Source organism: Panthera leo, chromosome D3 (genome assembly GCF_018350215.1).
Source record: "Panthera leo isolate Ple1 chromosome D3, P.leo_Ple1_pat1.1, whole genome shotgun sequence".
Lineage (NCBI taxonomy): Eukaryota > Metazoa > Chordata > Mammalia > Carnivora > Felidae > Panthera > Panthera leo.
In genome coordinates this window covers 56378563-56404246 of record NC_056690.1, presented here as the reverse complement: position 1 = coordinate 56404246, position 25684 = coordinate 56378563, and the positions used below count along the sequence as shown (strand labels likewise).

Genomic DNA, 25684 nt, shown 5'->3' with positions numbered 1-25684 from the left:
AGCATCACCTGAGAAATTATTTGAAATGCAGATCTCAGTCCCCATCCCAGACTTACTAAATCAAAACACTGTACGTTCAAGAAGCATGACAGTTTAAGGAGGACTCCTGGCTTGTCATTCTATGCCCCAAGGACCCAACTGAACCTAATCCTAGAAGGCTAGGATTAAAGCTGATCTCCAGGTCAAGTGCCTCCTAAATTTTAAAGTGCACACAGATTCCCTGGGGCTCTTGAGGAGATGCTGACTCTAATTCAGTAGGTCCGGTTTAGAGCCCGGGCTTCTGCATTTGAAACTAGCTCTCAGGTGATGCCAATGCTGTTGGTCGTTGGACCACATTTTGAGTAGCAAGAGGAGAGTAGTTCTTAAAATCTGTCAGACTATATTACCAGAGGCACTTGTTAAAAAATACAGATTCCCTGGCCCCAGGCTAGACCTGCTAAGTCTGGTAAATGGATTCTTCAAGTGACTTTGGCAATTAGATAAATTTAGGAAATGCTGAGGTAGGGATCAGAGCTACATGTGGCTCCTAGGAGATGAGAGGATGAGACATTAAGATGCAGCTGAAAGAGACTTGGAAAGACACCCATGGACATGCCTTGGTCTCTCACCTCCAAATGGGATGGGGTGTCTGAGCTCCCACTAGTGGTCGTATCAGGTCAGGGTTTGCCCCAGCACTTGATGTAGAGCAGAGCCTCTTGGTTTCTTTCTCTAGTGCCTCTGGAGTGTTTATAGCATTTTCATGAACTGTAAATCAACCCCAGACTCTGTGAGCACAGACTTTCAGCAACATTCCAGCTCAGAGTTCCCAAAAATGCCATTCATGAAGTGTTGGAGCCAGACTCACAGATTCTGCTATTGGATCTGCAAAGGAATCGGCTCCTTGAGCAAACAAAACACACAACCCAACATTGCATGGGAATCCAGAGGTTCCCCGGAGAGAGGCGAGAACGTAGGGGGTGATTACCTCTGCGGACCCTGAGTTTCTGTCTGCTCTTTGGAACTCTTCATTTGATTCCTGTTGCTCTCAGCACATTGACCTCCAGGAGGTGCTGATTCTCCTTCCTCACCAGCTCTAGCACACACCAAACAAAAGCCACGAATTCACTTATTCATTCATTCAACAAATAATTGTGGAGCTTATAACTGCCAAGTACCTGGCTAGATGCTGTGATTCAAAGGATCGGGTCAAGTAACATAAACTGCTTGTAACCGTGTCAGATAGAAAGCAAGCTGTATGTTAGCTATTCCTGTTCTCACACTCATCCCTTATGGAGTACAACAAGGCTTTCCCTCTTCAAAAAAAATTGTGTCTCCAAAGGCAGGGAAAGGTGAGAAATTTTGCTCTAGTTGTTTAATACTCAACTGACAGGTCCCGCTTCCTGCTGCAAGTGCTGACTTGTCTTTCTTCTGTCAACAGACAGACTCCAGAAAGTTTTCATTGAAACAAAGGTATAAAATACACAGATATAGTGTTTTTAAAAACATTTTTTAATGAAGAAATAATTCCATTCCAAAATATAGACACACAATTAAATAGTTTAATCACTTCAAAATATAACATGTCCCCAGGAGGTTCCAACACACACACGCACACACACAAAACAATACTTAACAGCAATACAAAAAAACCCATACAGTAGTAGTTTTGTTACAATACCAATGAATAGTGTGAAAGCTTTAGTGTCTCTGAATTGGTTATTTCAAATGGTGTCAAATTACAGTAGTCATAATTAAAAATGTCTTGCAGTTAATTAGCCTCCAGATGTAACGTTTCTGATTTTTTCCCCCTCTTTTTGGTTCAAAAGTAAAAATGCCCTTTCTTCTGAGGACACAGTGGAGTTCTTGTTTGTGGCTCCTTGGGCGGAATCAAACCAAGGTGACTGCAGCAACCAAAGGTTGCCGTATTTACAAGGTCTATCTACAGTTAACAGCCCAGAACTAATAAGGGTGGACAAAGATGACCAAAATAAAAGCAGACATCAGTGCTAAATTATGATGCAACAGTTTGGCTCATGCATATAAGAAAATACATAGTATATCACAACAAAGGCCACACTCTTATGCAATTCAGTTCACATTACTACTTACAAATGAACCTTCCCTGCCTTATAGAGATCATTCGAGAATCCATTTTTCCCAATCTCCAGCACATCTCCCTCTGACCAACCGAACTTACCCCGACTTGCGTCCTGACCAACCACAACTGATTCCTGAAATCTCATACAGTAGATTCTGCCCTCCATCCTCCCTCCCTCCATTCACATGGTGCAGTGGAGGAGGGAGGTTGGCTGTGTTAGACCAGTGCTCATTAATAGGCCATCATCCCCGACGGAGATGGATGTGCAATTTGTTGTGGAACAAGAAAGAAACAACCCCTGCGAGATATAATTGTAGCTAATGGACAGGACAGGCGAAACCTGCTGGGTTTGCACTTAGAACAGGTCCCAAAGGTAAATTTGGAGAGCCAGGGAAAGAAACCCGCCAAGAAACACAAAAACCCAAAACAATACACGCCATTTTGTCTCGGTTACAGGACAGGGGTGCTTGAGTCTGGTCTCAGTGCTGACGTGGTGCTAAGAGAAAGAAAAGGTGGCTGGTTAGTCAGGAACTGGTCATTGGTGGCAGTTTGCAGAGTCCTTGCAATGGCTTTGTACGACGCTATCGACAACCGTGTGATGGAGTTGGCAATGAAAGCTATGACAAGGGGGAAGGCTATCAGCCCAATAGTTCATACCTTAGACAGATATTTTGATGGAGAAACACAAAGTGACAACAGAGGTCAGCTCGGTCCAGTCGGTGGCTGAGTGCCACTTGCAGGATCAGAGTTCCGAGTTCAAGAACTACCTGGCTATGATTGAGAGCTGACAGCAATGTAGGTAGCTGGGATGTAGTGGTTTTAAGTACCGAGTATGAGGCACGAGGGGCCACCTGCTCCATCTAGAGAGGTACGGTTTCACAGACGATGGGCAGTGGAAAGGAGATGAACGTTACGATAAACCAACGAAACCCAGAACAAAACCCATCTGTGCAAAGAAATCTGACAACCGTGCAGTTGCGCCACTTTGGTGTCAGCCTGTTTTCAGGGACATTTGTCAGGCTGGTTCTCTGGGGAAAGTATGATGGAGTACATCAACGGACAGAACGGGCTTCTTAGTAATGCCGGTGGAGAGCTTTACGGTCCCCAAGGCAAGCGATTTTGTTCCAAAGGGCAGCCAAGGAGATGGTTTGTGACCAAATGCAGGGACGGGAACAGCTGAGAGCCCTCTGGAGAGGGACCTGGAAGGTGTCCTGATGTCTCTTCTCAGCTGGGCACAGACCAACTATCGACTACCTGGGGTGGGGGAGAAGGTTTTTGCCAGCCCCGGAAGCAAAATCGAATTGCTGAAGCTTTGAGGTTGACTCAGAGCCTTTCTCGCTTATTCTGAATAAGGCCTTGTTAGAGATTTTGTTATGCAACTTTACCCTAAAGCAGTGGTTCTCAAACTTTAGCGTGCATCAGGGGTCACCTGGACGGCTTATTAGAGCACATCTGGTTGGGCCCAATATGCAGAGTTTGTGATTCAGCAGGCCTGGGTTGGGGCTTAAGAATTTGCATTTCTAAATAAATTCCCAAGTGATGCTGATGCTGCTGGTCCAGGGAACACACTTTGAGAGCCACTGCTCTAAACGGATGTTCTCTTCCTTCTTTTAAAGGAGACAGGAATGCCAGAGAAGTTGCCAACTTAAGTATAACCTATTCAATATGTAGCAGGATTTTCGTCTCATCAAATCTTGAAACAAGTGGATTATTTTTTCATTTCCCCAGAATCCCTAAGGGAGGTCGTTAAGCGCTCCCCAACGAGGGCCCTCATAAAGGACCGTCAACAGAGGCTTTCATTCTTCCTTCTTCGACAGTTCTTTTGCACACTGGCTTTTCACTGAGTGCAAAATCCCAACTCAGCTTAGAAGAGCCTGTTTCCTCGCACATGACCACAGAAGGCTGCATGCAGAACACCAGGTAAGCCAGCTAAGGCAATAAACATTCAGAAATAAAAGGAGAGTGAGCATTTGGAAGCGCACTTTAAGCCTGTACATTTAAAGCTGAAGGGCTCCAAACGGCCTGATAGGGGAACCTGTGGATGAGCGGTGCGGTTAGACATGCTCCCTAAAGCTAAAACAAGAGGAACGAGCCCGTGGAAGAGTTGAGAGAACTTTAGTCCGTTTGGGGATCTTATGGCACCTGTGGTTTATAAACAGCTTTAGTAACGAGTATTTCAAAACATAGTTCACAGTTTTTAAGAAGATCTGTGCTGATTTTAAAAACTAGATTCTATATAATTTGAATGTTGCCTTTTTTTTTTTTTTTTTGAGTATGATAACTATTTGGAAAAAAAATATTTACACTAAATTCTATGGCTGATTTGTTAGAGTATCTTGAAAGAAAACAACCCCAAGCTGGAAAGAAGCCCCGAAGACTGGATTATCCTGGTGTGATTGGTTCAAGTCACTGCTCACAGAGACTTAGAGACAAATGCGGATCGTGCGGGCCAAGGACCCTTCTTGTCTTCCGGGCTCTGAGTCTGGACACTCAGGTACCAAATCCTTCGGGGTTAGTGAATAATTGCAAGTGGTTGTTTTTTTCCCAACCGTGGTGGAAAAAAAAAAAATGTACAGTGTATAATAAACTGTTTCGCTAAAATCTCAAAGAATTCAGAAATCAAACTTCCAGCTGTACACAGTATTAATATTGTCATTGTAAACGGAGCAGGTTCAATATCATGTGCAAAGGTTGAAAATGCTTGTTAACACTGCCATCGTGAGTAACAGCAGCGTGGGTTTTCAGCCTGTGGGATACATCTGTGCGCGTGTGTGGCTGTAGTTCTGTTTTTTTGTTGTCCTTGCGGTGGTTGGTTTGTTTTGTTTGTTGTTAACCAGGGGTGAGCCATGTTACAGAAGATGTGGTTGAAAAGTTAGCTTCGAACAGACGTCAGAAGTCTTTTTTTTTTTTTTTTCCCTTCTCAAAACACACACCTAAGAACTAGGAATCTTAGAACGAAAAGTTCGCTGCGCTCCGGTTGGCAGAACGCGTCTCTAGGGGTGGGGGGGTCTGTCAGGAGCTGCTGTGCGGGCGGCTCCTCTCTCTCCAATGAGGCTGCTGCCAGGCCGCGTCTTCTCCTCTGTGTGGGTGGGTGCGGGGCTCTCCTTCACCACCAGCTTTCCTGTTACCTTCATCATCTGTCTGACTATAGCTTGCCTGGGAATAAGGAACGTGTGATTTTTTTCTTTTTTTAAGACGAAAACTGTCCTCTAAATCAGGGTTATGAAGCTTAGGATTCCCCCCACCCGCCTCCCCCAACACACATGTATTCACACACTCTCTCTCTGTCCTCCCTTCCTCTGACAATCCGAAACCAACGTCCGGGGACACTATGGGCTACTGCTATTGCTGCAGCGAGGACAGGAATCCTCTGTGTTGAGTCTCTTGCTTCACGGGCGCTGGAGGCATCTAGAGGGTTGAACCCACACAAACAGGAATATTTGTGTTGTCCTCAGCCGACCAGCAGATGCGACCCCTAACCTACCATCAGAATGACATCATAATTAGAAAAAAATACCCACTTTCGATTGTCCAAGCCCCCGGTTTCTGAAGTTAGGATGTGGCTGGCCAAGGAGAGCGGGGTATCATGTGGCCAGAGGGAGGCAAAAGGGCCCAATCCAAGATCTGAGTCTGCCCAAATGATGTTTTGGTGGATTCTTAAATTTAGTGTTAGACATTACATACACTGTTTCTCCCAAAGAGGCTCGTTGGAAAGCAAGGTTCGCTCTATTCACCCCTGTTAGTATTGATGAGTGCATTCTTATCCTCAAACAGGACTGAAGCTCTTTTTGAGCAGAGGATGGGTCGTTTATTTCTTTGGCGTCCCACCCTCTGCCCCGTACCCATGTAGGGCTGTGCCTTGGTGGACCCCTAATGAACTTTCAGCAATGAAGCTGGCTTCAGGACTCTTGGGTAAGAAAGGCACGGGTTTGGGATAATTTCTGGTCTTGCAGCACAATCAGAAAGCCCAGACAAATCGATTTCAATAGCATAAACGGTTCCAAGATTTCAGCTGTATTTCTTGGCTGCCTCAAGAAAAATTATACTAGGCTAGAACTAGCCACAAAGATGAAAAGTCACTGGCTTCTGGACTGATCCAGAAGATTTTAAGTAAATTTGGCCTAAGGAGCTGATTTAGTGACAGGCTGGTTCATGTTTAGAGTCCTGTGGAATGCCCGCTGGGAAGGCAGGAAATGGCAGAGGCCACGACTGTTTCAATTTTTCACCGCCAGATTGACAACAAAAGATGAAAAAAAAATGGCCTGAGAACTTTTAGCGAACTGAGATCTTTGGCTTTTAGGTAGAAGACCCAAATGCCACTTCTTATCTGAGTTTATGTCAAGACATTTCACTAGTTTTTAAGAAAAATATTTTTCTAAGAACTAGTTATTGATGTTTAAATAATGTGCGGAATAAAAACGATCCAATCGCTGGCACTAAGAGACAGAAAATGCTGCTAAAGGAGAGGCTTGCTCCTTTGGGACTAGATTTGTTATAACCGGAATAGATATTTTCAGAAACAGCTCCTGGGAATTTTTTCACCGTGGTCATAATGAATCAGGAGAGCATGTGGTGTGGCGTTCTCAAATCCAAGGGAGGTAGACTGGAATGCAGACAGTCAGATCTTTCTTTTCACACCAAAAAGGCCTCAAAGCTCCTAAAGTATATTCCCTAACAGCAGCTATGTCACGATTTCTACTTGCTTAATCCTAACCTGAGGACTGAGACGGGTCAGTCAGTAATGCGTGAGTTAGGATGTATTCTTTTCAAGTTGATTTGTCATTTAAGAGCTATATATTCCTTTTTAAATTTAGCAGCCAGAGTGGACTTTACTACCATCTGTCGGATAGACTTATGAAATCTATGGGTGGGAAAGACTATATCACTCGGGTAGATACAAGTCCCCGGGGCCCTGCCAGCCAGAGACTGTGAGAGGTGCATTTACTCTGAACCGTATGGGGTACAGCTAAAGGGCCACTGGCTGGAGCCAGAGAAAGCAGCTAGACTTATGAGACAGTGTGGCCAAAGGTGTATAAAATTATGTGCACATAGCTGAGTCCTAGCTTTGTTTATAAAAATACAGAGAGCAAGCTGGTTCTGAGTCCCGGAGGTTCCCACAAAATAGCAGCTCCCCAGGATGAAACTGCTTGTAAAGCACTAAGCATAGTTCCAGGCACGTATGTGTGTGCTCATAATAAATTATGGTGTGTCTGGCACCATGTTAAACTCTTTAAAAGCTACACCCTGGTGAAGACAACTCCACCGTGAGGTGAGTAGCGTGATATATGTTGTGCAGAGGGAACAGAGGTTCACAGAGGTTTAATAATCTGTCAAGGTTATGCTGCTGTGATTTGGCGGAATCCGTATTTGAAATCAGGTCTATTAGGGTCCAGAGTCTAAGCTTCAGATGGCTACACTCAAGTGGTCCTGCCAATCCAGTGCTATTCTCTCTACATTAAACACATTGCTGAGGATTTCCCATGTATGTAGGTAGGTCCTCGGAGGTGGGGAACCACATGCCATGTAAATGATATTTTAAATTAAGCTGTATCTTGCTGAATTCCACAGTGAATCTGAATCAACTATTCCAAAAATATAAGGCTGCAGAATTTCTCCTCTCTGTTTTGCTTTTTTTTTGTTTTTTTTAAATAATACATGGTTTTGCCTTTACTTGTTAAAATACACACATTTGATCTTTGGGTCTTGAATACAGCATGATAAGAAGCTGACCCATCATCTCTGGACGTGATGAGCAAGCCTGGACTTTTCCTTCTCAAGGGACAGAGAGGCTGCAAACTCAGATGCTGTTAGTGGATTGGTGATGAGGCTTCATAGCCATAGAAGATTTCGGGGGCATCTCTGGTGTTACAGAAGTCTCTGTGCCAATTTTCCTAATTAATAGAGTAAAAAGTCAATTCCCAAGATTGTCTGCCAAATCTCCACTGGATTATAATGTAATGCTCCACAGGCCGGGATGATTCTTTGACATCAGCAGGGAAGGAGGATATTTTATCACACAGAACACAGAAACACCTAAGAGAGAGTGATTGTGCATTTAGGTTACAAGTCATTGGAGTTCAGTATACAGTGGCCACGTTTCCTCCTAAATAAGACGGTACTTACTTGAGAGGAGAGTGATAAAAGGATATTGTATTCAACCTTGCAAGCTGACCTGTGGGTGACAAAGGACACAAACAAGAAAGGTGACATGTCAAGTCTGTGACGCGGTCAAGCTGGTGAATTATTTGGTTGGAAGCCATGCAGAAAGACAGAGAGAGTCCAATGAACAAAAACAGCATTCCGACCCATCAAGCAAGCATGTGCTCACAGAGTAGTCAAGGAAAACCACTTCAACGTTCTCTAGGGCATGCGTCTTGAGTGGGAACCCACGGGCCTACTATGTCCTCCTACAACTTTTCTTTGACTTTCCCTGGAAGCCACTGGGCATGGAAAGGAAAGGAGAGAAAGAGCTTAAGATTAACCGGCGAAAACTCCAGTTGGATCTTAAGCCATTAATAGAATTTCCCTTCATTTTACTCCTACAAGGTTAAGTTCCTAATTCATTAATGTAAATAAAAATCTAATATTTTATATGAAACGACTGTCTCCCTTTTAAAAAAATCTAGAATTTCAGTTACCGTTGTCACCCAAATCCAGAAACTGATATGGGCTCAAAGAGGGAGGCCTAACAGGCACCTTGAACAGCATGAACCAGAACATTGATTATTTAACCACATCCCTCTCTCCCTCTGTGCAGCAGAGCCAAATGAAATACGTGTAGGAATGCCATCCTTCAGAGTTCCCAGAGACACCCTGGCAGCTTCTTCATCCAGGCTAATTTCCCTCCGTGGACGGGTCATAGAAGTGGCAAAGTGAGAGCATTCTCCCTGGGTCTCTCCTTCAGGCAAATTTGACCGTTTCTGTTTCTGTAACATTGACTCATGGCTTTACATACACAATCATTGATTTTTTTTTCTTTTTTTTCTTTTTTTTTTTTTTTTATGACTAAGCCTACATTTTAGTTGCTTCTAAAACGTTGTTAAACTGAAAAGGCTAATGGAACATTTCAAAGGCGCCAAACTTTATTTGATACTATTGGGGTGGGGTTGGTAGGCTCCAGTTTTTCTCTTGCTACATTCTTCTTGGGAAAATATTTCAAAACAATCCATAAACATACGAGAAGTAGAGGTAATCTGTTCTGCCTCTCTCTTTTTAAAAAAATTTTAATGTTTATTTTGATTTTTGAGACAGAAAGAGACAGAGCATGAGTAGGGGTAGGGCAGAGAGAGAGAGGGAGACACAGAATCTGAAGCAGGCTCCAGGCTCCAAGCTGTCAGCATAGAGCCTGACATGGGGCTCGAACCCACAGACCGTGAGATCATGACCTGAGCCAAAGCTGGACGCCCAACCGACTGAGTCACCTAGGCACCCCCTCTCTGCTTCTCTTTCCTTCACTAACAGACTAAGAGGGGGACGCTGCTCATCTAAGAGTGTGGAAGAGGCTCGTCTGCTTAATGGACAGAAAGCCTGACATGAAGAACTATCCCAAGGGGACCTGGGGGTGAGGCAGTAGGTCTCAACCACGCAAACATCCCTGAACTCCCACAGCCTCAAGGAAACACCTGTGAATTACAGGGAGGAGAAATATTCAAGCAAGACAAACACTGCAGTAGAACTACTCCATGGGGAAAACGCATCCCTTTTAGGATGACTTACTAATCAACACTTATTCCCAATTGCATGTGTTATGTCCAGTAAATTCTCAGGTGGATTAATAGTATACCCCAGTATATATGAAAATCTGTCCATCCACACCCTGCTGAACATGGAGCCTACAGTTCTCCCCCCCACCACATTTCTCCATGAGATTTGATACTCTCCCACATATTTATTTTGACATGAGGTGGGCAGTGGGGGAAGCTGAGGGCAAACGATTCAAGGGAGGAAATATATTTATGCTTATTCAGTTTCCGGGTGCCCTGTGCCCTGTTTTTTTTTTTTTTAATCCATGAGAAAAAACATCTTTCCCAGCGATCTTGGAGGAAGATGGATTGTTTCCATCCATCCCCATGCATTTCCACTAAGGCAATGAGGTCTTTTTCAGTTTTCGGGTCAGAATTTCTAAGAATTAATGGTGAGCTGTAGCTCTCAGCATTTACAGTTCTTACTGTTTAGAATATGTGGAGTAAGAAATGCACGCAGAATATTCTGGAGAGGGAAGGTGGAAGAAAGGAGTGGGTGGGGATTTTCTGAGTCATGTCAAAGACCCAGCCACCGAGGGGTGAAGGCCCGGGGGTTGGGGGCTGGGCCTGGCTCCCCATACCTGGTAGGTTTCATCCTGCAGCTTCTGCTTCAGGTACTCTTCCATTTTGAGCTCGTTCTCCAGCTGCCGGACAGAGTCATTTTCATAGTCCTCATCCTCTGGCTGCACGTAGGGGTCCCCATCTTCTGTGACCCTGGGAATACACCACAAGGGGTGTTTGGGAGCAAATCTTTTTTTTTTTTTCTTTTACAGTTTATTTAATTGTTTATTTTGAGAGAGAGAGAGAGAGAGAGAATGAGTCAGGAAGGGCAGAGAGAAAGGGAGACAGAGGATCCATAGTGGGCTCTGGGCCAACATCAGAGCCTGATGAAGGGCTTTAACTCACGAACCATGAGATCATGACCTGAGGTGAAGTCAGACACTTAGCTGAGCCCCCCAGGTGCCCCTGGGAGCAAATCTTCAAAGTACGAGTGGAACTCCAGTGTTAGGTATAGTTTGGGGCCCATTTATTTAGACCCCCAGTTCACTTCTTTGTTTCAGTTAATTTCAATTCAGTGTCCTCTGTTACCTAACAGAAAAAATTTTTATAAACTTTGGAGATTTGGAGATAGACATGATCAAAGTATTCTCATATGCAGTTTTTCTATGGCACTCTGATGATCACTGGCCATCTGTGTTTTCCTCTGACTTACAGGAATGGGTTGCCCTTAAAGTGTTTGTCAATCTTAAAAAAGGCAGCCTTATCTTTTGGGAGGATATAGTCTTCTTAATCTGAGGACCTTTTTTCTTTTCTTTTCTTTTCTTTTCTTTTCTTTTCTTTTCTTTTCTTTTCTTTTCTTTTCTTTTCTTATGGAAACCAAGATCACTTTCTACAAGGAAAGTGAGCCCTCTAGTGAAATAACGATTAAGGACATTTGTTCATAATTGAACCCTCTTTGTGTTATGTACATATGTAGGCACATGCACCCATGTGCTTTATTTTTATAGTAGAATAAGTCTTAGAATATCAGCTCCTCGGTGTCTGGAAGGTAATACTTGAACTCATAGCTCTGGATCTTAAAAATTTATACTAGCTCTGAATCTAAGAAATCTACTTAAATTATTCAGTTCTACCATGAAATAAATAGCTAGCAATGATCTCATTCACTAATGTGTGACTCTATTTCCATGTATCCACCCAGTTTATAAAAACCCTTCCTGAGACTGAACATAAATTCACGACCTAAATCATAGGACTAAAATATTCTCAGGTAAAACACAGTACATGTTTAGGTAGTGCAGATATTAAAACATCCCCTAAAGTGAAAAGAGTGGTCAAGTAGAAGTTCCTGGGTTGGAACTTAAATACCATTGTTTACATTTATTAATGTCTGTATGACATGTTCTCATTATATTTAGAGGTTTGGGGCCAGGCTAAATAGGTCTGTGAGGCCTCTATGAACTGTCTCTCCCCAATTCCCGCAGCCGTGTTGGTGGCTGGTTCTGGCACCAGCCTACCAGGGACAGTGGACTGGGGTAGACTTAGCTACAGGCTTGGATCTTGGGAGCAGGATGAGAAGACTTTAGGTGACCACATGTAAATGCTTCATTATAAAAAGTCAAACAGATATGTTATTTACCAGACTAACCTGATGACCATTAATTCACCATTCTGAATAACAAATCAAATAATTCTAAATTACAGAGGAAAGGACAAGAAAACAAACTAAAATTAAAAGCAGCAGCCTATCGCTATTTGAAATCATGTTATAACTGTTTTGTTTTGATCTTAAGGCCTGCCTTTTCACAACCAGCTTTCAAACCACATTTATAATTCCCCATTATTACTGGTCTACTTGCTACTTGGATTGAGATCCAAAATGCCAGAAAGGCTTCTGGTTAGTTTCTTCTTTGGGTCCTGAAACTGGCCAGTTTATTTTTGAAGACTAGTGGGCAGAACTTTTCACATTAAACACCATCACCCTTCTGCAGTATGTTTTTAGTTAAAGTTTTAACTTTATTTTTTATTTTTTAGAGAGAGAGAGTGCAAGTCGGGGAGAGGAGAGGGGCAGAGGGATAGAGAGGGTCTTAAGCAGGCTGCATGCTCACTGTAGAGCTTGGGGCTTGATCCCATGACTCTGGGATCATGACCTGAGCCGAAATCAAGAGTCAGACGTTCAGTGGACTGAGGCACTCAGCAGCCCTGCTTCCGTAATTTAAATGCTCAGTGATCCCTTTTGCCCTTCTGGTGAGCGCCTGCCCATGTCTCTCACAGCTGCATGAGCCTCTCTTCAAGGTTCCCTTGCTTCCCTGCCTTCCTTACCTCCCAAATGGGCTCTGTACATCTGTCCTAGCTCCCCCTTTGTTTCTCAGCTTTGCTTTCCTGTCTACTTTGAGTTTGAACTGATCCAGGGGCACAGAAAGTCTAGAGGGGACATCACTGATTCTGCTGGTTTCTGTCAGGCTACAGAAGCCTAATTGGAAGAAAATCTTTGTAAAATGTCTTTCAAAGGTCAGATTTATACACACTCAACAAGTCGACCAGATCGGATTTCTTTATAATGAGATTTTATATATTTACTTATTTCAATTCCAAGTGCTTTCATGGTGTTTACATTCATTCTGAATAGAGGCTTCTCCAGCATCACCTGGTCCTCTAAGGGCGAATACAGTAAATTTAGAAGATAGAATGATTTATCCCCTGAAGTAGTCTGTGAGTCCTGGAAGGCTGGGAGGGAGTTTTAAATACTATTTTGCATACAACGAGCACTGTGCCTTGGGTGAGGGAGGCTCTCAATGAGCACTGCTTGCTTTTAGTTATCGCTATTCTCACTAAATAGTGAGAGGGCAAAGTTCCAATACCAAATTTAATGTAGCACCCTTCTACCTCTTCTGCGTCATACCTTTCCAAAATAAAGGACTAAGCAGCCATGTTTTTATTTTCTTATGTTCCCTACTGAGTATTCTGTTACTGAGGAATGTTCTGGAGCAGAAGATACTCACACGTCACTACGCATGGTGCTGGGGGTAGCGCCACCGTGGAGGTACCCAGGTTTTCGGGCGTGGATTTGTGCTAGAAAAGCCTTTTCAGTGGTTGGCGATGGAACCAGATCCTCAAACTGAGTCCGTGCAAATTCAGAATCCACATTACTCTCAGTTTCACTCCCCACCTCTATTAGGGACGATGGAGGAAATGAAGAATGGCTTAGGTTATTTTATGATTGGCCAATAAAGGGCTAGATTTAACATAAGTCAACCTTACGTTTATACAACCTGTGCTGTATAAAACATCAACCAGTTATTGTACATAAGTCAGTGGAGTTTATTATTTTTTTTTCAAAATGACATTTGATACATGAATTTCTAGAAAATTATTTGGTATATGGTATTGTCTTTTTTTTAATCTCAATATTATGAGGAATTTTTGTGTTTTAACTGGCTTAGTTTCTTAATACTTCTCTTTTACCCTTTCTACAAAAGTCTTCATTAAAACTGTTCTTAATTTTGCTTAATATTATTTTAATTTAGGAAATACAAACCTTAAAATACTACATTCACTTAATATTTCAATGTATTATAAATATAAACTAATAGTATATGAAGTGACCACATAAGAGTAACATTTTTAGTCATCATTTGCTAGGGTAGTGGGTACATGCCATTAATCATGGTGTATTAACTGCTGCCATTTTTATCCTAGTTGCTAATCTTAATCCAGACTAGCAGAAACAATTTTCATTACTTCAGTTCTTATTATAGTGGCTTTAAGAAACTTAAATCCGGAATTGTTTTAATATTGAAGTTTTATTTCTTATAATTTTTGTAATCTCAAACTATGGGACCAGAGTCGTGCCAGACAAATATCTTGCCAAGTGGGCTTATGGAACAGATGAGATGTATTAGTAACTGGTAAGATATTTATTTGCATATTCATGCTGTTAAAGTTTTAAAAATTCCATGTAGTATTATTAGCATAAAGAGTCTCACTCAATGTTATGCTCTTTATTTTCTGGGGAGATCTCTCTTTAGACATATCGCAAAGGTAAATTTCAATTTAGCCTCATTCAAATAGCCACACGTTTCAAATTAACAGAGTTTAAATTAGTAAATAAAACATTTGACCTTCTAAAATAACTTTAGCTTCATGTCACATTGGATCATGATATTACAAGTTACAAATAATAGGTATTACAAACACTAGAATTACAAGTCAATTTTAGTATTTTTCTTTATTCCTATCGGCATGTTTCAAACTCTCTGCATTAAGCATGTAATTAACCGTCTTGTCAGCAAAATAGTAACAGTGCTGAAATATCTGAATATACCAAAAATATCATACAGATCTTAAAAAAAATCCTTTTTATATTTGACAATGAGGAGATCTCTAACACAGGCCCCTGGCACTTATGGGTCCCTCTGCAAAGAGCAGACACACGAGAGGGGACCGGGGACTCACCGGAATTCAGCTCTTTCACAAGAGAGGACATGGTGTTAGTGATGGAATCTGCTGCTACCAGTAAGTCATTTCTTAAGTTTCTTCTTGAACCTTGAGTGAAGAAAAAATGATCGTTAAAAAAAAAAAAATCACACAGCTTTTCCTTTCTTCCCCCCACTTTTTGTGCGGTTTATCATCTACATCGATATCCCGAAGCAAGAAAAACTTCCAAGACTTCTCCTTTTCAAAGGTGTTTTGGCTTATTTTCTGAAAAAATACATTGTCCTTAGGGTAATGGCTTCGATGTTAAGAAGACATGGCCACGGATGAGGGAGGGGCTCATTTAATTGATTGTACAAATTGGGAGAGTTTTGCAAGTGAAAGGGGGTGGTATGATAATAAGACTGTGATGTGGCACAACCTGGGATGGTCCCAGGTAAACCAGTATCTATTGTCGCCTTTCTTAGGAAAACTCACACAGATGCAAAGTCTGGTTTTGCCCGGAGACTTGCACCTTGCCAGCTGCTGCTACCGTTTCAGCCATGACCTGGTGGCTCAGCACATGGGATTGCGATCTCCATCACCACAGTCTCTATCTCTCATTAGGGCTCCCAGAGTTCTCCCTATCATGATAGGTATCTCTGGGGAATGGGAACCCCTGAAGGCCCCAGAGCATACAAGACGGGTGAGATTCTTCTCCCGCACTAAGACCTGGGCAGAAGGTATATGTCTAATACCCTGAATTGCAACTTAGACTAGGTTTCTCCATGGTAGACAAAGATTACGATGATGTTTCAGGCACACGAAGGGTTAAATGGGTATTTGTCGGCTGGCTTGAGTGTGAGGTAGAGATGGAACATAATATCTTTGGAAAAAAAGGCTCAAGATTCCAAACAGCTGACCTGCAGATGAACTTAGGCAGCAAGAGCTCTTTATGAGCTAGGAGCTGCCTATAGGTCACATTTCATCCTGTACTTTCTCAGAAAGTCAAACTCAGTAAAATAATAAATACATGTAAATTAAAAAATCAAGGGAATCAGAGAAAACAATTAGAAAGCTCTTAGGGGCGCCTGGGTGGCTCAGTCAGTTAAGTGGCGGACTTCAGCTCAGGTCATGATCTCATGGTTTGTGAGTTCAAGCCCTATGTCGGGCTCTGTGCTGAAAGCTTGGAGCCTAGAGCCTGTTTCGGATTCTGTGTCTCCCTCTCCTTCTCTCTCTGCCTCTCCCCTGCTAGAACTCTCTCTCTGTCTCTCTCTCAAAAATAAACATTAAAAAAATATAGAAAGCTCATAGATTTAAAATACTGTAAATTTCCTTAAGATCAGATTTAGAGAAAGGACATTTTTTCTTCTAAAGGTGAAAAAAAAGAAAGTTATTTTCAATAACTTAAAATTTTTTGTATAACTTATTTTCTTTTTCAGAAAAAAAAAGCCGTATTATGGATCTTTCCTTTTCCCTCCTAGCAGAGAGTACGTCATTCTCTTCCTTTAAAATGTAAGATTTTATCCCCTATACAAAATGGATGAGAATGTCTCTTTCCTCACACTCTTGCTATTTGTGGATATTACTAATGTTAATTTTTTAAAAAATCTGCTAGGCAAGAGGTGATACTTGTATTTCTACAATAGTTTGTGAGATTAGACACCTCTTTATATCTTTATTGGCAATTTATAGTTCTTTCCATATCCCTCACTTATTTTTGTTTCGGGAATGTCTTTTTCTTACTGATTTCTATATGCTTTATGAGTAGCTGAAATTACACAACTTGATTGCCACTTAATGCTGGAAACGTTTTCCTCAAGCCTATTTTTTGTCTTTTGACTTCATTTATGTTCCTTTTTGCCTTAAAACTAGTAGTCAACTATCTCTCTTTTCCTTAGATCTATATGTGAGGATCTGGAAGGACGTTCATGATATATTGCTAATTTAAAGAAAATGCAACTTGCCGACCAAAATGCAATGCATGGTCTTGTTTGTGTGAAAAAGAAGGGTAGATGTTTATAAAAACACACTGAAACATACATAATTATATGTATATGAAGAATTGAGAAGGACCAAACTGCTTAATAGTGTTTACTTCTGGGAATGAGATTCGCAGAGTGAGGGTCTGCAGAAGCATTTTTTCCCCTGAACTTTCTGTAAATGTAAAAAGTGATGGCAAGAGAAAGTCTTAAAAGTCTTAAAATATTTCCAAATGAATACAATCACTTGTCTTGAAAGACCTTACCCCTACCCCCGGTGTGTGAATGGAAAAGGCAGCAGGTGAGAGAATACTGTTATATTTATCAGTCTTTGTGCTCCTGTTAACTATGGAGGCTGAACCTCCAACCCTTTGGCCCTGTATTACAGAGGCAATGGTCAACTCTTTAGGGCAGCTGTAAAATGATTAAATTATCTGCTTGTTCATTGCAGGGCTGCATCCCACCTCAGCTGGGACTGTTTAACCTCAATTTGAGTTTGCTTTAACATAAAGGAAATAAGATCTTTCAGAACTTTAAAATGGGTTACATTTATAAAGTTTCCTGGGATATTGGTGAAAGGTTTTCCCTTCCCTTAATGAGCAAAGACTCATAAAAAATGGAGCAGGGCGATAGAAGCTGAAAGAAGGTAAGATGGTGAAGTGAGTAACAGGCTAGCCTAAGGAGTTTCTGAAACAGCTCTGGGGCCAGGTGGGCACAAGGAATACCCTGGCATTTCCACACTGTGGCTCCAAAGATTCTAAACGCTCAACAGACCGTGGTGACTTATGTGCCACGTGAAAAAGCAGAACACAACAACAAAACGTGACCCCACTTACTTTGTGCAAACGCCTCCTGAACATCACCCCCTACCCCCGTGAGGGAGTCCTGAGGCGTGTGGGACGGGCTGGAGCAGGCAGACGCGGACCGCACAGGCATGGGGATGGGCCTGCTGATGGTGTGGCTGGGGGAGGAGCGAGGAGAGCCTGCCCCCTGGGTCTGGAGAGACAATGCGAGTCGTTAATTTGTTTTCCCAAAGCCTCCTTCAAAGGTTAAAAACAGTCACGGTGCGGTTCCCAAGCAGGAGGGCATCCTAGGTAGTTGAGATGGTAATCCTTAACCTGAGTTGCAGGTGCAGATAATTTAGGACCTTATTCTGTATAACCTGGAGTTTTGGTTACTTGTTGAAAGTTAAGAATATTAGTACAGCATCGTTCTATAATACACGATATGTGCGCCCAGGTAATGAGGCTACTGTTAAGCGGTGAAATTTACAAGGTGTGTCTGTTTCCTCCTTGAAGGAAGTTCCACGTAGAATAAAAAGACGTTTATTAAGGACAAAGTTTGCAATATAAACGAAGAGACTATTTGGGATGGATGTGGTTTTACCTTCCTAAATATTCAGTGTCTGTCCTGGCATCATCTTTGGGGATTATTTATAGGCCAGATCCTGTCAAGCAATACTGGCGTCCCGCAGGAAATGTCCTTCTCTTCATCGATGAAAAAGCAGTTAATTTCAGCAATCAGAACAGTGGGGTTTAAGAGGGAGTAAAGAAAAAAAAGGAGAAAGCAACTAAAAGCCATTTCCCTCTATACCACAGTCCTCGGCATGAAACTGTTCACACCTTGAATTTCACAGCTTTGTCTCCACACAATGAGGTTTCTTGGAAACACTTTCTGTGTTATAATAATTAGTTTACAAAGGAAGCCAGTCATGAATAAGAGGATGCAATGAGACCCTCTGGTGCATACTCAGAGGTGAGGTGTTCAGGTGCTCACATAGACTCCAGTCCAGATTGCTGGGTCCTGCCAGGGAGAGTGAGGACTCTTCCATAGCAAGGCCCAGAGATGCAGCACCAACCCATTCACACCCAGGGACGTGCACCCTGGGAGCACTGCTCTGGAGTGTTTGATTTAGACTTTGCTGAGGGTTGGGCTGCTTGCAGTTAAAACACACAACATCAATCCTGTCAAATGCCATGCTGTTAGCTTTCCAGGGCTTGGCATCACACGTACAAGTCACATCTATAAATTGAGAAAAATCTAGAATTAAACACAAAGCAAAACAGAGCAGAGCACAGGAAATAACTCATGTGATCCAGTGGGCTGGGGATTCCACTCTTTTCATTCTCAACAGTACCTTGAATGGTCTGTCCAGGCCCAGGGAACGGAAGCTTGCCCCCTCGCGATGCTTTGCAGCCTGTGGCCCCAGCCCGCTCAAGGACAGGTCTGGTTTTCCCCAGCAAACCTTGCCAGTTCATCTCAATAGCCACGAAACCTCTGCTTCTGAGCTACCGTGGCACCCCCCCCTTCCCACGCCAATAATACATGACCACATTTGAGTCATGCGTTGCCCTGTAGAAGGGTCTTCATGTGCATTTCTCTCCATGACCCCCTGAAGTAGGGCATCATTACTCTCAAGATGAGATTGTGGACCCCAGTGCTCAGAGAGGTAAAAAGGTTTGCCCAGGAGGCAGAGCGGGAGAGCTTGGGCTGGCCTCTGAGCATGGATGCTCTGTCTGCCCTTGGCTGCAGGGACCTGGCTGGGTTTTGCCTGCTGAGGGCCCATCAAAGGCATTTCGCTGCCTTGAGGGCTGCCTCCCCCTGGCAAGCCCTCTTGTGTGCCATTCTCCAGGCAGGGCCCTCAGCAGGGCTCCCCGCCCTTTCTTACCTGTCCTCTTTACCCAGGACCAGTCACGGCACCGGACGGAGGAAGGACTGGGATGGGAAGGTGGACAGAGGGGCTGAAGGGAGGAGGTTAACGGCAGGGATACCTCAGCTCTGGGGAGCCAGACCCTCTTCTGGGGTAGCGGGTTCACGATAATACAACTCCACTTGTGTATGTGTTACAGTGGATAAAGCACTTTTCCGTACATTGTTTGGTTTCATTCTCCTCATTATTGGTGCTAGGAATGATAGTAGCTTATATTTGAATAGCAATTCGCAGTCTATGAAGCACTTTAACCCCAACGATTTCACTTAATCCTGCTAGCCACCATGTGAAGTATTCTATTCCCATTTTCCAGGTTAGCACACTGAGGCTCAGAGGTGCTAATTGGGTTACACAGTGAGAGAGTGGCAGAAATAAACGAGATCCCCAGCCTTTCGCCTTCAAGCCCAGGGCTTTCCCACCGCACCACAGCCGCTTCTGAGGATCGGGGGCCCTGTGACCAATCACCACACACTTCACTCATGGAGAAAGGTTTAGCAGCCTGAAGGCTGAGAAAACACAGTATCTGGACCCACCGGGGAGGGGTGTTGGAGTAGGGGCCCCAGGCTTCTGGCTGGGCTGTGCAATAGCTTTCAATTGCCGGATGGCGGGGTGCAGTGTGAGGGCCCTGGTGGTGGAAGAGACTGTGGGCCGATTATCAATCAGTACAGATACACAGGTGCAAATCTCTTATCTGCAAATTTGAAATCCAAGAAGCAACATTTGTCGTTTCATTACTGACATGAGGCTATTTCTATGGCGTCTGCACTGTACTGCCTTTCTAAAACCCAGAAAGATTCTGAATCCTGGGACACACCCGGACCCGGTGATTTCAGATGTGGGGCTGTGAGTTTGCATTTCAGTATCTTAATGGCTGTACTGGGGCTGCACGCACACCAGCACCACTGGCACCTGTTCCATCAGGGTCTCCAGTGCAGGGTGCCCATGGCGCCGTCCTCTCCCTTTGGGCCTTCACCTGGCCGTTCTAACCTTCCAGTCGGTGAGTCTCTTACCTCTGGCAACACTCTCCCCTTCTCCTTGTGCCCTGGGCTCTCTCCTGCTGTGTTTGAGGCATTCCCAGCCCTAACTCTCCCTGCTTAATAATGCCTGGTCTCCAAAGTCAACTTTCCCCACTGCTTTCCGCCTGCTTCTTTCCTTCAAAACCCCTCTTCATGGTCTGTGTGGAGAGAAAAATAATTGACTATGGTGATGTGTTAAGGGAAAAACAATGGCCTGAATGTAAATGACACCAATGTGTAAATGACTGATAGGCACCATCTCCTAAATGAGTATCTAATTGGTGCAATTTCAAGCAGTCTGATTACGTGAAGAATTCAGGTAGAGATTCTGTGCTGGAGACAAGATCCAGTGGCATCTTCCCTGCAACTCCCAACCCCCAAGGAATGTCCAGACTCCGGCGGGGAGGCCCCTGGCTCCCTGGGTGACGATGGCCCTGTCTCTTTGTCCGGACACTGTCCAGTTTGATGCACGGTAGCTTCCTGGGACCTACTGCTGGAAATGCCATCTCTGGCCTTCCTTTCTGTTCTTTCTGTAGACTCACTAGGAAAGGACAGTTGCCTCTTGGTATTGGGGTTGATCAGTGGAGTTTCATTTTCGGGTAGTGACCACTGCGGAATGGTGGCCTCTGGCCTGTTCACGAAGTATATATAGTTGTCTGCTAACAATTTTAGAAGAGTTAGAGTGAGTCATCTCTGCGAACATCCTTTCCTGGAAATTACTTGATGATTAATGGAGTGAATACTTAAGGGACAACGGTCCATGCAGATCAATATATAGATCTAAAATTCCTGAGAGGAGAGTTGATTTATGGAGGAAGGAAAACATACATCATACTTGGCAAATTTAAAATAGCTTGCTTCCTAGTGAATAGATGAAAAATTCATTTCTGCACTCCATCCTCTGAGCCCACTCAACCTGCTGTTGTATCAATTTTTAAGAAGCCTGACAAGATCCATACATTTTCTGATTTTTTCCAGGAAGTATTTTGGTTTCCACTTGGCACCAGAAAGGAGGGAGGCTTCAGGGAAGGGACCAAATGTGTAATTGCTGAACCAGCACTGCCTGGAGACACGGCTGAGCAGATGACCAGGGGACACGAGTGCACAATCCTCCCCCTGACTGAAAAGCCTACCTCTCAGGTTTGGCTGGGAATGCAGCCCTGTCAGCCAGGTTTGACTCAGCAGCCGGAGAAGGTACAGCAGAGTAGCGTTTAGCTATGTCCAACCCTCTTTTCACCCTCTCTTCCAGTTTGAGTTCACTGACTATCATCATAGGGATTGCTGTGTACAAAGGGCTGTGGGGGTAGGGATGAGGTGACTAATCCTAACTGGTCAGGCAGGAGGCATCACTTAACTTGAGTCTTAATAGTGGAGATTTCCGGGCAGAAGAAAGGTCGTATTGCCAGGAGAGAAGAATATTCCAGGTCTTAGAGTGTCATGAGCGAGGGAAGAGAAGAGGAGGGGTATTGCAGAGAGCGCGAGGATGCTCCAGGTTTGCTGTGGGGAGTGAAGAGGGCTGAGGCTGGTCAGGGGGTGGTTTAATCTGAACCAGAAGGTCATCTCCTAAGGTTTTCAAGTAAAAAAAAAATAATTTTTACTTTCCTAGAATGAATTGACTAAATCCCTAATTTTAAAAAAGTTTGTGTGAGAGAGAGCCTGAGAGGGCATGCTTTGAACACTGGATGCCAGTCCTAATATTGCAGTTGATTATTTATGATGTGAATTGTCCCCCCACCCCCCACCCTGCCAACACCATCCCATTTCTGATTGCTTCACCACTCCACAGAATACCCACCAGAGAAGATGGGTGAGGGAGATAAAGGAAGGTGAACTGATGCTGATAAAACTCGTTACTTCTGGCCCGCTCATATTCCCAATGTGTTTGGGAGAAGCAGAAACCTGAGAGACCATGATTTCCCAAGTTAACTGATGCTCCAGTTATTAATAGAGAAGAGAATGGGGGCAGGAGATGGAATTTGAAATGATGTTTCACTTTCCTCCTCTGATTGAGACACTCTTAGTTAACTGGAAGGAAGAGAAGTGAGTGTGTGTGTACATGCACGTGTGTGTGTAAAATAGGGGTCAAATCACAAAAGTTTACATATTGTTGGATGTATGTGTATAAACATATACACACTTTTATACTAATATCTGACATGCATATAGTATTTTACAAAGTTCTTTCACATCCATTAGCTTTCAAAATCTCCCCCCAAATCCTGTGGGCCACGTATTAGCAGTCTGTTTGAGATAAATTACCAGGAAGTTAACTGGCTAACTCAAGATCTTACAGGTATGAGAGAAGAACAGGGACCCTACCGTCCGGTCTAACACCAGTCACCTTTCTGCAAAAATTTTTTGAGACCTTACATCCTGAACTCAAAGTCAGGATATCTGGTTTTAGATTGGGACATGATATTGGAAACTGGAAGTCTATCAGAAACTCTGAAACATACTGTCATTGCAATTATACCCCAGCTGCCTTCATTATTACACTTTTTATGAGTGTTCTTTTTATGGTTCCTCCAATAAATCTTAAAAATACACAAAGAAGAAAGAGGGTAGGATAATTTTGATGCAAGTTTTGTAAAAAAAAATTTATTGCTTATGATACCATAATCATCATATTATATTACAGGCACTATTTTTTTTTTAATTCATGTTCTCTCCTCAAGGGGGATAAATTCATGCATTATCTCTAACAAGAAACAGAAGTAGGAATTATATATACCAGTATCATAAAATACATTGAACCACAGAGACTTATGATAAAGCAAGTAGAGGTTATTAAATCAAGCACAATTTGTTGTGTGCAGTGTCTTAAATCTGATTTTACAAAGAGAATGTCCCCAAAGGGGTAAGGCTCATAAATAAAAATAGAATTTAGAAGCAGACGGCAGACTAAAACCTCTAAATTCTCTCCTTAGATCATGTTATACCAAGTCTATATATTTGAATGGCATATGTTTCTTTCCTTGTAGATCTGCCTGCTCAGGATTGGGACATACAGGGTTCTGTCTTTAATTTTAACTGAAGGTCAGTATAATAATCAGCCACTTAACATCTGCTGCTGCATTTGTCCCGTTTATTATTCAGCACAAATTCTCTAAAGCTCCGAGTAAAGACTTCTTTTTCATATTTTATGCCAACAGAAATTTTGGTCCCCTGAGAACTGGTATTTCTGTCCCGATAAAACCACCAATTATGTTTTCCTTTTTTTTTTTTTTTTTTTTTTTGCCTCATTGCCAAAAAGCTCAGAGGAACACCCTTGTCTCTTATGATTAGCATATTTGCATTTTCTCTTCGTTAGTTTCTGATCTTTCTATATTTATTTTATGAAGTCATTGCTGATGTCTTCTTTTGTTGGGAGCTGCCTTGGGTCCTTTTGGAAAAGAGGCTTGACTATACAAGCACATCAATAAATGAGTAAGACAAGCAAATTCTCTCCCCACCCAGACATTGCATTGCTGACATCTGAGCGTTCCCGATGATGGCCCTTTAGAACCTAGGCAGCGGTACCCAGCTGAGGGCTGACTTTCAGAGATGCAGCCACTGTTGAGGGCTCCGTGGGAGGAGCTGGAAGGAAAGGAGGCAGTAATGCTCTATGGGTGCTGCCATGGTTTGGCTGTTTGCAGCCATGGGTTTATGAACTTCCTGGTCCACACAGCCTTTCAAGAATGTGTGGCCTGGGGAATGGTGGGAAATGGGCCCCTGAGGGAGATGGCTCAGCAAGGCTGATGGACTATAGGATGATTGCCCTCTCTCCACTAGGTGTGAGGTTATATTTGAGCTTTTTTCCCCTTTTTTCTGTGCACATGCTAAGTAAGAGACAGGAAAGGAAAGAGGCTGTTTGCACAGAGAAGCAGCACAGCAAGGCATTTTTCTCTACCATGATCTAAGTGCGCTGGAACTACAAGAGCAATGCCCCGTGTACGCCTTTATGGGCAATTAGACAGGCTATAAATGTGCGTCCTTCACCAAGGGGGACTGTCTCTCATTAAAATTTGACTTTAGTAAAGCAACTTTTTTCACAAAATACAAAATAGTGTAATACATTGTCTTTATTGTCTGACATTACAGATTAGTTTTACACTTTCCTTTTTTACAGACCGTGGGAAGGAAGGGTAAAACTGTGTCCAGCATTTTGCAAACGTTCGTTGTTACACACAAACACACACAGTGAATAACAGGAAAGAGAATACAGAAGAATAAAAGGTACGTTGAAATTGGACAGGCTGTGGTTCTAATTGATCCATGGAAATGATGTGAAACTTCCTGGTGAAACCAGCAAATGGGATATAGCGTCATACACGGTTTGGTACGTGCACCTGAAATTAAAGTTGCTGTTCTTTTGCTTCTGTTTTGTTATTATTATGTTTCGAGTAGGCTACTCCCTCTCATGGCTCTGAACCGGACCACAGGGTCAGACACAGGGTTCCAGTTGAGTGACTACAGTTAGAGAATCACAGTGTTCCTGCTTCCAGAGAAGATGTATGCAAGAGCCTTGTGAACTCCCGGAGCGGAGAGGTTCTTGGTGATAAGAGTAGGGCTGAAAGTTACCCATTCTTTTGAGATTATTACGAACCAGTGGTAGGGATTCCGTTCTCAAGAACTAAACAATGGGAAATGAGCAGATACTGAGGACAGTGTTTCTCCTGGACTGAACCCATTTTGGTGACCAGGGGGGAACAGGGCTTAGTAATTATGCAATGAAAAGAGATGTAACTGGCTGACTTTTGTACAAAGAGGTCACACACCTTTCCAGTAAAATGGAAACTGAACTAAATGAGAGTCTGCAGAGAGGTTAGCTTGAGTGCTGTATGTAGCTTTAGTGGCCAGAGTGGGTGTCTCTGTTCAGAGAAGGGTCTGATCAATAACCCAGAAAAGCATGAGACTGGTTGGAAACTTAGACCCCTGGAGCTATAAAAAGTCTCCAACACATTATGATTTTTTCCCCCTCTTCTAAAAGGTGTAATGGCTCTTCTTTTGATGCCCACAGTAGTAACAGTTATTAAAAAAAAAAAAAAAGCTAAATTTTATATGTCTCAATTCAAGCACTACATTGAAAAGGAAGCAAATTAGTATGATTTTTGTTCTCTTTCCAAACTGAAGCGTGAACAGACATTAGATGCAAAAGCAATGGGAAAAACGGCAGGATGGCAGGCCCCTCCATAGTTAGTTAAGACCTGCAGTAGGGAACATAACTTACTCCCTGCTTCAGTTCTTCTTCCTACAGAAAGATT

The 25684-nt window shown here is 43.0% G+C and overlaps 1 protein-coding gene across 23 annotated transcripts in view; it reads right to left on the bottom strand.

Moving 5' to 3' along the window:
- Window positions 1-1467: 1467 nt before the first annotated feature.
- Window positions 1468-25684, bottom strand: part of DTNA (dystrobrevin alpha) — a 354755-nt gene continuing 330538 nt past the window's right edge. For 6 of the 23 annotated variants that reach the window (XM_042909764.1, XM_042909763.1, XM_042909766.1 and 3 more), the window contains 6 exons: window positions 17552-17711; window positions 14776-14865; window positions 13323-13491; window positions 10401-10533; window positions 8201-8310; window positions 2484-5233 (listed from right to left, as the gene is read on the bottom strand). In XM_042909764.1, the coding sequence (XP_042765698.1) occupies window positions 5071-5233; window positions 8201-8310; window positions 10401-10533; window positions 13323-13491; window positions 14776-14865; window positions 17552-17711 (825 nt within the window). In that variant the 3' untranslated portion in view covers window positions 2484-5070. Of the gene's footprint in view, window positions 8111-8200; window positions 8311-10400; window positions 10534-13322; window positions 13492-14775; window positions 14866-17551; window positions 17712-24484; window positions 25672-25684 lie in introns of those variants that run through there. The other 17 variants (XM_042909774.1, XM_042909777.1, XM_042909778.1 and 14 more) reach the window with 10 other exon arrangements.